The sequence below is a fragment of the Periplaneta americana genome, chromosome 4 (genome assembly GCF_040183065.1).
Source record: "Periplaneta americana isolate PAMFEO1 chromosome 4, P.americana_PAMFEO1_priV1, whole genome shotgun sequence".
Lineage (NCBI taxonomy): Eukaryota > Metazoa > Arthropoda > Insecta > Blattodea > Blattidae > Periplaneta > Periplaneta americana.
Window position 1 is genome coordinate 89887484 of NC_091120.1, and position 15523 is coordinate 89903006.

Genomic DNA, 15523 nt, shown 5'->3' on the forward strand with positions numbered 1-15523 from the left:
TATATTACCTAAATAAATATTTCTGTCTTTAATTCATTCCAGTGCCTGTTAGGCAGAAAAAGGGTATGCAATAAACTTTTTAAAACTCGTGTTCTATTAAAATAAGTGTGTACGTGTGTGTGTCTAATGCCTACCCACTTCACTTAACATGATTCGGATTCCACATGCTGCGGATAGATGGCAGGACTGTGACCCATTTTCAAGTTGCACACCACTTCGGCGGGCCACATTATGGATGATGTGTATCTGTGAAGAGTTAGGTCATGTACTAGGTGAATGAATGTATAAGTGTTTGTGTGTACTGTAGGGAATGAGAGAGGATGATGGTGAAGGTGAGGAAGGGAGAAGGGGAAACCTGGTGCCGGTACATAGTCTACTCCTGTCAAATAGCATCAAGGGGACCACCAGGCTTAACATCCCCATCCGACAGACGAATCACTATCAACAGTGACATATGCCTTCTCTTCATATGCACTGCAGAGAGATTTGGGACTTAACCCAGGCATATTGGTGCATAATCTAGTGATTAGAAGTTGTGCACCACCATCTCTCCTAGTCCCGAGGTAGAAATTTTACATGAAAATTTCTGACCCCGCCGGGAATCAAACCCAGGCTGGCTAGTCTGGAGGCCGATGCACTACCACAGAGCTAACTCGGCAGACAAATAAATGTGTATATATATATATTTTTTTTACTTGGTTATTTAACGACAATGTATCAACTATGAGGTTATTTAGTGTCGATGGGATTGGTGATAGCGAGATGATATTTGGCGAGATGAAGCCGAGGATTCGTCATAGATTACCTGACATTTGCCTTACGGTTGGGGAAAACCTCGGAAAAAACCCAACCAGGTAATCAGCCCAAGCGGTAATCGAACCCGCGCCCAAGTGCAACTCCGGATCGGCAGGCAAGCACCTTAACCAATCGAGCTATGCCGGTGGATAAATAATAAATGTATATAAAATCAAGAAATGAAACTTAATGTAAGGTGGAAGTTTAGAAGTAGTTCAGAATGTGAGAATTATTATAGTGATAAAGAAACAAATTAACTTTCTCAAATATAAAGAACATTTTAAAGCAGTTTATCTCAAAACATGGTTTCTGTGTATGTGCCCTTTTTCCAGCCACCACTTCAATTAGGCTTCAAGAATATTAATCAATTAGTATAAGAAGGTCAAATCAACACTTTAAATCTCGACAGGTACGCATATGAATAGGTTTGAAAATGGTGGTCAAGTCTCTCTTATTGAAGCTTGCACAATCACAGTATTTAAATTTTAAGTTCATATGTAAATTAAAATTACAAATGAGAAAGGGAGAATAACAAGAATTACAATGAACATAGTCTTTAGGAATCACAATAAAGGCTAAATCATAATGCAGAGCTTTCATAAAAGTTCACTACAAAGTAGGAATAGAGCACGTACCTGTGAAGAAAACGTGCAGACCAGATAATCTGACAAGGAAAGAAAATGAATATCAAGTATGATACCATTCAATGACGAGCCAGAATAACGCGTGGAAACTGCTGCAGTTTTTGCCACATTTGGGTCACCCAGAATATCATATTCAGGATACCTGTTGAAATTAAAAATTTCAAGTTATCTGTTTGTTCTAAAATTGCAAATCTGCAAATGTCTTCAACTTCAGTATCTGTACAAATATGGTTATTGCATTACTTTGATAGCTGAATCTCATAGAGAAAATTAATAACATTAAAAAACACTCGAGGCAAGTTATAATGGCTGATACGAATAAGAAAAAAGGGCAGTAGCCTCAGAGAATATTATCTTGGCAATAAATAGTTCTATGTCGCATAGTGTGTAAAAACACTGATCTAGCTGAATAAAATTATAACTTCTCTCCTGTCCAACAGATTTTTATGAAACTTTGAACAGAAGTTACGGATAGCATATATTTCCCGCGTGCAAATTTGTATTATTATTGTGTACAGAGGGTGGTTTTAGGCAAAATTAATAACTTCTCTCTTGTCTAACAAATATTCATGAAACTATGCACATGGGTTACAGGTAGTTTATATTTTTTTGTGTCCAAATTCTTATTACCTTTGTGTAAGAGGAGCTACCCCTTTATAGAGGGTGGTTTTAAAGAAAATAACATTTCTCCTCTATAACAGATTTATATGAATGTTTGTGCAGGAGTTACAAGTAGCATATTTTTTTGTGTACAAACTCCAAGTTGTAAGCACAAAATGATATTATCCCCATAATCCGTTCTGATTTCGAAGCATTTCATCAGATGTTGAATAGCTGCCATCTTGAAACCAAAAGATGGGATTCCAAACAATAATTAAAAATGTAAGTCCGCACTTTAGAATTTTTCATTGGCGTAGAATAAAACTATATTTACCATAATATACATTTATGTATATGTCGGCCTATAACATATATATATATATATATAAAATTCAAAGGGGAAATTTGGGATGTTTTCTAGACCTAGTCGAAAACGAAAAACTTATTTCTGAACAATATTTAAGCCCCAGGAAAGTGTAATAAATTGAAAATATATTATTAAACCACACTCAAGTTACACCGTTTCTTCTGAGACACACCAAAGTCGACTAGCAGCATGATAAGTCATGTCATAAAAGATAAACTTCAGACTTCCACGGAGTCCACAGTTTGAAGGCAGATGCTAAACGAAAAGTGGTGATACTTTATCGTTTTATTAACATAAGTTTTTGTCTGAGATAATTGTTGTAGTCCAAAAATCGAGTTTTGTTCAGCTAGAATTTAAATTTTCACATTGCTGCACTTGAAATCCTATAAAACAATTTGTACCTATGCAAGATTTAATTTTTAATTCGATTTCATGTTGACAATTTTCGAAACCTAATACAGTTATGATATGATTAAACACTTCAGCATTGCGCGTCTCTTTCTTACTCCTCAACAAAATGCTGAATGGTTGCCGGATCACGGAGTACAGCACGACTGAAAATGATTAGTTTCAGTTAAATGTGCATGTTTGCATAAGGAAACAAAAATCAGAATCACCACAACAATAATCTATACTAATAATAAATCTGTAGCCGAAATTTTTCTGGTAATTTTCGATTTTCCAAAAATAATTGGTCCTAACATATATAATTAACCGCCCTGAAACCGAAAATCGCTTTTTTGAAATATTTGTTTGTATGTCTGTCTGTCTGTCTGGATGTTTGTTACCTTTTCATGCGATAATGGCTGAACTGATTTATATGAAAATTGGAATATAAATTAAGTTCGTTGTAACTTAGAATTTAGGATATATGGCATTCAAAATATTTTATTTAAAAGGGGGGTTATAAAGGGGCTTGAATTAAATGAATCGAAATATCTCCCTTATTATTAATTTTATGAAAAATATTACATAACAAAAGTTTCTTTAAAAAAAATTTCCGACAAGTTTTACTCTATGCAAAATGTTGATAGGACTGATATTTAATGAGATAAATGAGTTTCAAAATTACAGTAACAACGCCATCTAAGGCGGTGTAATGAAATAAAAAACAAATGACTTCGTCTATAAGGGGCCTTGGACAACAACAATCGAAAGCTATGAAACAAAGCCTACAGAGAATGTTTGTGTGTTTGTATGAAGTAATATCGGAAGCTAAATTAACCAATTTGTATAATTAATTATTAATTCACCATTGGAAAGTGCAGTTTCTCTAGACGGACATAATGCTATAATGTTATTACAGTAACTTCTGAGTGAATCGAAGACAGGTAAGATTAAAATAGCTTCTTATGCACAGAAAACTTGACAGGCTATTCTGTACATTCATTTCCTATATTTCCTAAAATCATTTTTATGACCAAATGAGTGGTCTCTGGATCAAAATGATCGCATTTTAATTTTTTTAATACAATTTAAATTAAGTAACATAATAAACGATTTATCCTTCTATCAAACACGAATGTTCCCTGGATCAAATGTCCTATTTTAATTATGTAATTACTTTATATTTATTTCTAACGGGTGCAGTGGAGCGCACGGGTATGGCTAGTACTTAATAAAATACATAAATTGTCTTAAATCTGTGTTAGCATCTTTATCATATTTCTCGTTAAAGCTTGGAAATTATTTAAAAAAATTATGTACGGAAATGTTTAAAAAGATATCCTTGTGATAAGCGCAAAAATAAAAATGAATAAGAATTTGTGTTTCATTCTAAAAAAATGTACCTGGATTAATAAATTCCATGACAATAAATCAAATATACCAAGGAATAATACCCATATAAACATTATTACAGCAATAAGGCCGCACACTGCAGCACATAAAATAATTAATTTTGGACTTTTTCGCACTTTTCCACAAAAAAAAAAAAAAAAAAAGAAGAAAAGTGTCATTACAGAAAACAACGTAGAGTATAATGGTTAAAGTTCCTTTGTGAGTCTGTGTGAATCTCTATACTATAAGCTTCGTTAAAACTTGAAAATTATTTTTTAAAGGAAGAATAAAAACATGTATATTATCATAAAGAACATATTTGGATTAATAGATTTCATCACAGTGAATCAAATTCATCACACAATAATCACCAATAAACATCTTACAAAGAGCGCTTTGCACAAAGACTGAATTCACAGTGGATGGTCAGAGCAATAAGGCAATGTTTATACTAACCTACAAGTAACAAATAGCTGACACAATTGTAAAAGAGATGCACCCTAACATTCTTTGTACAGTTACTTATTTATGGCTTTTAAGGAACCCGGAGGTTCATTGCCATCATCACATAAGCCCGTCATCAGTCCCTATCCTGAGCAAGATTAATCCAGTTCCTATCATCATAACCCACCTTCCTCAAATCCATTTTAACATTATCTTTCCATCTACGTCGCGGACTTCCCAAAGGTCTTATTCCCTCTGGCCTCCCAACTAACACTCTATACGAATTTCTGAATTCGCCCATACGTGCTACATGCCCTGCCCATCTCAAACGTTTGGATTTAATGTTTCTAATTATATCAGATGAAGAATAAAATGCTTGCAGTTCTGCGTTGTGTAACTTTCTCCATTCTTCTGTAACTTCATCCCTCTTAGCTGCAAATATTTTCCTATGTACCTCATTCTCAAACACCCTTAATATCTGTTCCTCTCTCAAAGTGAGAGTTCAAGTTTCACAACCATACAGAAGGACCGGTAATATAATTTGTTTTATAAATTCTTTCATTCTTAAATTCGTTTATGCACTTATATAAATCTCTAATGTTTTTATTCTTATGCTTATTACTACCTCATTGAGTTTTTCCTTCAAGTAATCTCTCTTTTTAATCCTACGTGTACGACTTGTTTCCAGTCTTTCATTGAAATAAATATCTTTATTTGCCTCAACTGGATCTTGTAAGAATTTCAATTTGCCTGTTTTCTTCTTTCTACTACCGTGCAACAATCTTAATCAAACCACAGTTTCTTTTTCTTAGTTTCATAATAACCTATGCTCTGCTCGGCTGCAATTCTGATATTATCTTATTGTAGCGTCTCTGTTCTGGAAATGTAACATTGTAGTAACATGTCATACATACTAATACAAATGTGACACTTTGAGCTCAATAACGTTTGCAGAGACAAGGAGTAGAAATTCCAATGATATCACTAGGCAGTCAAAGTGATGGAAGATCTTAGAAATATGTAACAAAAGAAGGGATAAACAAATGGTACTGTGGAGCAGGGAAGATATTAGCACCCTTAAAAATAACTTCTTACAATCAAATTTACGAACAAGCCATACCATCGAAGACCACTATTATCATATCAAGTTTACATCAGAAAGTGAGAGTCAACAATTCTTGTCATTTCTCTCGTTACAATGAAGCTCAAATCCTAAACATTTCAAGTGCATGGCAAAGATTTCTTTTTTTTTTTTTTTTATTTTAGTAGGTTATTTTACATCTCAGGTTATTTAGCGCCTGAATGAGATGGTGATAATGCTGGTGAAATAAATCTGGGGTCCAGCACCGAAAGTTATCCAGTATTTGCTCATATTAGGTTGAGGGAAAACCCCAGAAAAAACCTCAACCAGGTAACTTGCCCCAACCGAGAATTTAACCCGGGCCACCTGGTTTCACGGCCAGACGCGATAACCGTTATTCCACACGTGTGGACCATAAGTCTCTCTAAAACAGAATCCATTACTTGTGTGATTTTGCACAAGTGACAGACCAGGTTGCTACAAAAATTGCTATGATATTTCTTGAACTATTTTAGAATTATATGTGCAGTGACGATATAATGAAAAGTGCAGCTATTATTATTGCTACTGCTACTACAATTACTAGTTATTACCATATTATCACTACTCTTTAAAAGAGTGATGAAAACTATTGTGACTTTCAAAGTGTTCCCCAGTGGGAAGACAAGACAAAGGGAGTAAATCACAGAGGGATAAAGAGTAATTCGACGAGGAAAAACAAGTAGGAATTTGCTGAAAACTACTGAATAACTAACAGAATAAGCATTAAAATACAATGCAAAGGTATTAGCTAACAGAGTTGAACACATGTTTCAAAGAATTTCACTTACAAAGGTTAGCAATAGTTTCTCCTCATCCTCAATCAAGATAACTTTCCAAGTACTGTGATGAAAACTGAAAAATATGTATCCCTGTTACTATTCTACAAATTTTCATAATAATCTCAGTAATCTCATTGTAACCAAGCCATTAAAAAGTGTCTGATTCTGCAAGTCAGTTCATCATATAAGCACGTTTTAAATTCTATACAATCACTGAAAGATTTAACTTTATGTTGAAAAGGTTTTCATTAATAAACATTTTATGAAGCTCATAAAAGTAGAATACTTACTTCCTCTGAGCTTCACCAATAACCTTAGGATCATCTGAAGCAAGATATACTCTCCGTCGATCTACTTTTTGTTTCATTTCTAAAAGATTGTAATATTCATCCACAGCAGCCATGTACTCTTCTAGAGGATGGAAAGCTGCTTCTGTTCCAACTTTGTCTGTTCTTCTGATATGGACCCTGGAAGAATTAATTTATATTCCCTTGAAAATATACCAATTTCACCTATTCACAGAATCTAACAAATAAGGAAGTAAATATACTTTCAACACCAAAACAGGTAGACAATAAAATTAATAATGTAGCAGAAAAAACTGCAACAGAACATACAAAAGTTGTGGATCATCTGTTTCACCTTACAAGAACATTATATGAGGGTCACTTACTAAGTCATGGCAACTATTTTTTTGCAGGCAAATGTTTTGTTATACAAACATTTCATAATATATGAAAATACACAATGTACTTTACCAATAATACCAAGAAATGGATTCGGAACATCTCAAAATCTGTGCTTCAGTGGCTGGCCATGATAATATCTTTGAAAAATATTGGAGTGCAAGAGGTCAAATGACTTTATTGTCAAACGCCTGGCATTAGAAAACAACAACAACTTTACCAATAATGTCCGTTACAATGGTTACTCAGGAAGTATTGTAGACAATGGAGAAGAGTAAAAATAAAAAAAAATTCATCTAAAGTAATAATGTTGAGCACAATAATCTGCACGCACATTAACACATTAAGAACCTTCGAAGTAATCACCAAGGCAATCAACCGTTCACTGCCAACGATGAGGAAGGTGACAAATACCATCAGCTGCTCCATTGTCCAGTCTGGTAATCTCGCATCGCACTGCGTTAGCGATGTCTTCTTGTGTAGGGAAGCATCTTCCACGCAATGGAGCTTTCAATTTCGGTATCAAATCGAAGTAGCATGGTGACAGATTGAGCGAGTAGGAGGGATGGTCTAGTACTTTCCATCTCCAGCACCGTAAACGGGTCTTAACAATGTCTGCTGTATGATCTGTTGCATTATCGTGAAGGATGATTGCATTGTTCAACAACTCGGGACATTTCTGTATGGAAGAGCACGATCTCAAACAGATTCTACGAGTTGTGCGTGAATTTCCTTGCATTTTGACTGCGAAGCACTGCTATTTTTACGTATATGCTTGTTGTTCTAGCCGACTGACATCCATACTTAACAATTTTTGAAAACCAACTGACTTTCGCGCATCCCTTCTTCTTCCGTCCTTGAATATCTACACCATCTAGCGGCATCAATTGGCTAAGTACCATATGTCTCAATGTCATTGCTGCATATCGAAAAATGTGGATCGTAGTCTGGGATTCCACGGAAAAAAATAGTTGCCATGACTTAGTAAGTGACCCTAGTATATTATGGACTATGCACAGAACATGAATTCTTTTAATATTATACTGAGTGTCATTCATATTTAATGTTGCTCACACTGACCACTGAACTCTTGTCAGTAAAGACAGTTTAGTATTCTCACTTTTCCCTGCTCTCTGTAAACTTAGAAAAGTAAAAATAACTTACCCTACTATTGGTCTCTTGAAACCAAGTTTCACTGAGGCTTCCTGAATCATATTGCTGGTGGCCTCTTGTGGTCGCAGAAGGAACTTGAGAAATTGTCCAATCCACCAAACTATAGGATCACCATGTATCCTCGATAATCTGGGAGCCAGATCTTTTGGAACAGCAAGTGGTAAATAAGGAGGCCGTGGTGATAAAGAATCCACAATTGGTAAGTCTACAACTTGAGTATCTGGTCGACCTATGTAAACACAGTTAATATTTTGTAATTTATACTATAGCCCAACATGTAAAGCATGCGTCTACAGAAGTGCTACAACCCACACATATCACAGCACTGATAATTCTCGTATAATTTATTATTAATTCCTTATATAAAATGTGAAAGAGTGATAACTACAGTGACTAAGAGGGTAATTTCTGTGGAGAGAAAGTGTATCTTTTACCAATTACATCGCTTATTTAATGAGACAGAGGTAGAGAGGAAGGAGAGCAAGGGAGGAAGGTTGAGAGGAAGAGGGAGGGATACATATATACACAGAGTGAGAAGAATCGGCAGACAGGCATTCCACCACGTGATTCTTTGGTGAAAATCAAAACACTTTTCTACTTACATGAACTCCCAATTTTGCACACTTTCTTAGAAATATGGATTAAAATAAGGATATGGCAAGACTGTATAGTAGTAGCAAAAAAATCGGACTGACCATTGTAGCTGATTTCAGAGCCTTGTTCGCTCTAGAGCACGATAGACTGGTAACTAAGACTTTCATGGTTCGAATCCTGCCTCAGAAGGAAACTTTTTTTTTGTTCCTTATTCAAATTTATTCCCAATACTTTTCGATTGTTGGTAAAATTCATGTTCTGGGAATAATAAGTTAATTAAGTAGTAAAATATCGCTGCAATCGAAAAGTATTGGGAATAAATTTGAATAAGGAACAAAAAAAAGTTTCCTTCCCAGGTAGGATTCGAACCACGAAAGTCTTAGTTACCAGTCTATCGTGCTCTGGAGTGAACAAGGCTCTAAAATCAGCTACAAGGATCGGTCTGGTTTTTTTTTTTGCCACTACTGTATATATTCTTTACTGGAAATACAGGTCACTTCTTGTTTTGAACATCTTTTCTAAATTAACTGTAAGTGGTAAATGAAATGACAAGAAATAGTTTCAGAATTCTCAATAACACATTCCACTCCTTGATTCCATTTTTTTTTTCCTTTCTGGTGGAGGGACCCAAAGGCTTACACTGCAGCCTGGGGCTTATTGTGTTTACCACTGTTGTTCTGTGAATGATACTTGTAGTTGAATGGCCGAGCTCTTGTACAGCATGCCACACCATGAACTTAACCCGAGCTATGGTATGGATGATGATGATATCTGAATTAAGGATTCCAAAATGAGTCTGAGGTCCAACGCCAAAAATTACTCAGCAATTCTGCTTAAATTGGTTCAGAAAAAAAAACCGGAAAAAATTCCAACCAGAATTTGAAGCCGGGCCTGCTCCTTTCACAGTCAAACATGCTTGATGGACTTTGATTCCATTAAGTCACAGATACATTTCTATATCATTATATTGTGTTTCTAATCAGTCTGTCAGAGTTCATTTTCCTTTTATTTCTATTTAAAGCCTTAATGCTGGCACATACAGCATAGCAAACATATTGGTATTTCTTATTATTACCATTGGGTTGGGCATATTCATCGAATGGGGAATGAATGCATCCTAAGGAAAATCTTATACATCACTATTGGGAGGCAACAGGCGAGTATGTAGACCAAGGAACAGATAGATTGATGCTGTGGAAGAGAATGCAAAGAAGATTCTAGGAGTAGGAATTGGAAAAGGAAGATGCTGGATAGGCAGATTTGGAGAGACTTGATTCAGAAGGCTAAGGCCCGATATCAGGCTGTAGTGCCACATTAGCAGTATTATTACCATCATTAAATTAAAAGAAGTGCAATGCATTTCTTTGAAATTCATAATATTCTTCAATTTTATGCAATATGTAATTAATTAAAAACTTAACAAAAAGAAGAAAGGCAAAATGTCTTGCAATTCGAATTGAAAAAAAGGAAAAGTTTTTGAAATTGAACCCATGATTATGTTGTTATGAGCTGAAAATGTAATCATACATTGCTACAGTATTATACTCTGAAAGAAATATCAGTAAAGGATATTTAGTGTTGTCATACTCTCAATTCTAATGCACAGGGGCGTATTTTGCGGGCTACCGGCGGTAGCCCAAGGAAATTACAAAAGAAAAAGTTTATAATATAACATAATGTAATAATTTTGTATTATTAGTTTTACCATAGTAATTAAAATTAAAGTAATTGTTAGATATATTTTGTGTAATAATAGGGTCAGCGGTAGCCCAAACCCTTTAACCAGTATACGCCACTGCTAATGCATATTCCTCGGAAAAATAAGCAATATTGGGAATTTAAGTAAACTGAACAGTGTCTCGGCTTGAACATGAAACAAATGCATGGCAGAGTGCGTGTTTGCCAATTTTTCTAGTCTGAATACACAGCAAAAGGTTCAAGTGCACGTGCACACAAATGCACACAGCCACACATGATAGAGAAGCAAAGGAAAAAGAACACAGATAGAGAAAGACACAGAAGTTGGATCTGTGAAAGGGACGATAGTGTTAAAGATTAATAATGTGACTTTAATATTATTATACACAGAAAAATAAATTACTGTAAAACCCCATTAAACTGGATATTGTTTACTTTAAACAGTTGTTCTGAAGAAATATACTTCTGCAAGGCATGGTTTAAGTTTCTGCATTCTGTAGTTCGTATTTCTAGGGAGAAAAACTGTGGTACAAAATATATACAATTATGTAAATTTTGGTAGACTATTTTCAATTTTATGACTGCAGTGGACAGCAAAGTGCCTTATGCACTGATCAATGCATGAAAGAAAGTCTTGTAGAAACTCGAGAATACATAAACTGAAATTGGGACCTGCCAGGAAGCAATAATTAAGAGGTGGTGAGAGATCCCTTACAGGAGAAAAAACTGAGGTGTGGCTCAACAATGACGAAGGTGGTCCAGCCTGTCACATAAGGAATGAAGAAAATATTTTGTAGTATACGTAGAGGAGAATAGAGAGAGAAATGGTGCATCTGAAGATGAATCCGAATCCCAAAAATGAAGTGCATTGGTGTGATCAACTTTACTGAACAAAGTGATGATAAGTGAATTTCTGCATGTTACTACCACATGAGGCATCTACATAAACTTATAGTGAAGATGATGTGCAACAAACCACAAAAGAAAATATACAGTTTAAAAAAATTGTAATTTGTCATATCAACACAGGTATTGTATTTTATACTTTATTACGTCATTACACTGTAATTGTTTTTATTCACGAAATTGCCAATTTTTTTTATTTCTCTTAATCCAGATCTTGTCGAACCCAGACGACAGTCCCAATTGATCCTCTGGATTAAAGGGATTTAAAATATTCTTAACTAAAGTCACAGAAAGGGAGCGGGATGGGAATGAAGGAAATACAGTTAATGAGAACTGAGAAAAGGAAAAATATATAGGTAACAAATACAGAATGTTACTCACACTCTTATAACACATAATGAACAAGAGGAAACTGAGGAAAATATGCTACATGTTACATTTGTTGGAACTCAGATTTTCCTTTGTGTGAAAATACACAGTTTTTCGTAAGTCCGTGAAACATTTTTAGAAATTCATCATAAATAAACTAAGCAACGGATACTACATTTTATTACACAGAATGTAGGTAAACTCTCCAAGTTTTTTTTACATATCTCACAAATGCTCAATGTGTCAACCCTTGCTGGTATGACAGACATCTAGCTGATAATCCACTTCATCCTATACGATTGATCAGAGATACAGGTTGCGAAGTTCCTGAAGGTTAGTGGGGAGTTGGGGGGGGGGGGGTAAAAAAACAATGTCCTTCACAAATCTCCACAAGAAAAAAATCGCAAGGTTTTACATCTGGTGGCCTGGGTGGCCACCACATTAAGGCGTCATCTTCTTGTCCATAGCGTCCTATCTAACATTGTGATAAATTTGTGTTGAGATAGCCTCGTACATCATTGTGGAAATGAACCAGACAGTTGTCTTGTTGAAAAATGTAATTGACTGTCCTCATTCATCTGTGGCATCAGCCAATTTTCCTACATGTCTTCTACTTCTCCTAAAGACAAACCATGACAACTATGCGATGTAGACTTTTCCTGACAAAACTTGGGGAGTTTCTCGTTCTATCGGTATAAGAATTACAATTATCCATTGCTTAGTTTATTTGTGGTGGATTTCTAAAATGTTTCACGGACTTATGAAAGACGATGTATAAAATCTGAAAGTATATTTTTCAAATTTCAAATTCAACTCTAGTGGTAATAATTTTCACTAGGCTGGGGGATAAGAATTAGAAAACTGTATGTAAATGACATTTGTTTTCATTATATCAATTCAGATTTCTCCTAATATTATTTATCAAGTAAAACTGTATTGCGCAATAGATGCATCAATTACACTAAACACATTTACCTGGCCAGTGACTGTGTGTTCGCCCTGATGGATCAGTGCAAGTTCGGCTGATAGGAAGAAATACCTCTTCCCAGCCTGCCTTTCTATAGCGCCAACCTCTAGATTTCAAAATCAGAGTTCTTTCTGTACCATATGCTACAGTAAAGCAGTAAACTAAATGGTGAAGCTGACAACCATATCCACAACCCTGCAACGGAAAAGTGTAATACAGATTTACTAATACCAGTTAAATGATGCATAAAGATATTAAATAAAAGGTAGAAGCAGAAGTTGGTCAAATTTAGATCTAGACATAACCAAAGAGTAGAAATCTTACATTCTGCGAACATGACAAGAGGATGTAAGTAGTAAAGTCCTAGTCACATTTGTCCATACAACATTTTAGTAAAAATGTTCAATTCTCAAAAAAAGGCACAGAACTTCGTACACTATTTAAGATGTCCTCTTTGTCGACTTTTCTTGAAATGTTCAGCACTCCAATTGGTCAATTAATGTTATACATAAATACACAATGAAGATATTTTAACAATGAACTGCTGTTGAACTGTCACAAGTAGCAAGTTTCCTGCAAACTTTAATGAATTATTTAATATACAGGGTTTTCCTAAATGATTGTCAGGGTAAGCAATAATCACTGTGACTTGCAATTATAAGACAGAAGCAAAATTATTATTTTGATTTGTCACTACATTCACTGAGTTTCTTTCAGTGTGTTACAACTGTCCAATACTGTTTGTTTTACTCTGCACATATTTATCTGATATTCGAATTCCTGCCACAAGCTTCAGAACATGTCACTAGTGATGGTTTTGATGGCTTTATTAATGCATACCCTCAATTCGTCAATGAACTGTGGTAGAAGAGAAACATAAACAGCATAAAAAAATCACAGTGTCAAGAAGTCGGGAGCAAGGTGGCCAGGATACGAGATTCTGGTCTGATTCACTGCCACAGCAGGTTTGTTCAAGATATTTCGCATGTCACAGAAAAGTGACCTACCTGAAATCCTCTTTGTACCATTATCTCGAGTTTTCAACTAGTCTGCCTCGTGCTGGTGGTAGAATATTGGCTGCTTATGTGACCTCTTTAGACCCAATGTTCACTCATAAACGAGTTGTATTTGGTAACAAGTGATACTGATTGAGTAACAAGATGGGTTGGTACAAAATCACATCATATTTTTGGCATGTCTCTTAATATTCACAATTTCGCTGTAATTTTATATTTCCTTTACTTATTTATTACTAGTTAAAAGCACTCGGCATTGCCTGGGTTTTCCTTTTTGCTTCAGACTTAATGAGATCTCGGCAAATCAACTATAGAAAACCAAACCGAATTACTGTCTTTACTAAGCTTTCCTCGTCCCTAAAGATGAATCTTTACATAGCATCACTTACATGAATTAATGACCTTCTTACCCAAATGCCTGCCAAGATTAACACAATTTAAAACAGCTGAAGATCAGGCACCGAAAAGGAAAGATGTCATCATGTACCTTCCTGTTTTTGTTTTTAATTAGATTTGTCTTGTAGTTTAGCTAAACAAAAACATCCCCTCTGTTCCTTTACATCCATTTAGTATAGACTCCATGTTCTATATTGATCTAAAGCTATGTTGACACAAATTTAATCTAATTTCCTGTCTATATGTGCTTTAGCTTGATGTTCAAAGACAGTTGACGATAAATAGGGAATTCTCTTGTTCCCAGTTTGAATCCCTTGGAGTATCATGGTGAGTTAAAATTTACCTCTTTATCGGTCATATCAAAGAATCAATATGTAAATAAAAAATATATATAATAGGATACCCAGTATCTTAAATAAGACTTGAAAAATGACGTCTTACGAATACTCGTACATAATACTGTATATTAATTAGGTCATTTTTATTTTATGTACAGAATACAGTATAATCTCACTATAAATCATTTCTGGACTTGAAGGATAATATTTTGAGAGAAGCTTACTTTAAAAATTAACAGATTGTTATTTCCAGTAAGCTTAACATACATAGCCTACTACTGTACATTCAAGGCATGATAATACAGATATAATTTAGCAATAACACATTTCGGACATGAACAACAATATTTTGAAAGACATATATTTTAGAATGAATACACTGTTATTTTCAGTGAGCTTAAGTAAGTACATTCACATAATTGTTTGTTTTAGAAAATAAAATACTACGAATATATTGTTTATGTAGTAAAACCCCTTTTATGTAGGGTTAAAATAAAATAACGTATCTAAAATAATGTAAATAAATTATCGAAAAAAAAAATTAATCGCAGGTTCGAACCTGGGTTCCCCTACACCAAAGTCTTCCACCTTACCACTACGCTACAGAGAACTATGTGATAAAGTGGTTGAATTTTTGTGTTATGATTGCTTTCATATTTGCTGCCTATTATGTTTGATTTTGAATTCTTAAATATTAAACAAAAATGTGTTCTACGTCATATTGTATTGTATATTCATGCCATATGACACATTCAATCAAGAGATCATCCCTCATTTACGTAATTTTAATTTAATGTTATTTTATTTAATATTTCAATAACAATTTGGCCGCTTTTACAACAGAAGAAG

At 34.6% G+C, this 15523-nt stretch overlaps 1 protein-coding gene across 2 annotated transcripts in view; it reads right to left on the reverse strand.

Moving 5' to 3' along the window:
* Positions 1-15523, reverse strand: part of FucT6 (alpha-(1,6)-fucosyltransferase 8) — a 43709-nt gene that overhangs the window by 10949 nt on the left and 17237 nt on the right. For both annotated transcript variants that reach the window (XM_069823715.1, XM_069823716.1), the window contains exons 6-9: positions 12933-13119; positions 8382-8619; positions 6822-6998; positions 1431-1581 (exon numbers count right to left, since the gene is read on the reverse strand). In XM_069823715.1, coding sequence (XP_069679816.1) covers positions 1431-1581; positions 6822-6998; positions 8382-8619; positions 12933-13119 — 753 coding nt within the window. The remainder of the gene's footprint in view (positions 1-1430; positions 1582-6821; positions 6999-8381; positions 8620-12932; positions 13120-15523) is intronic.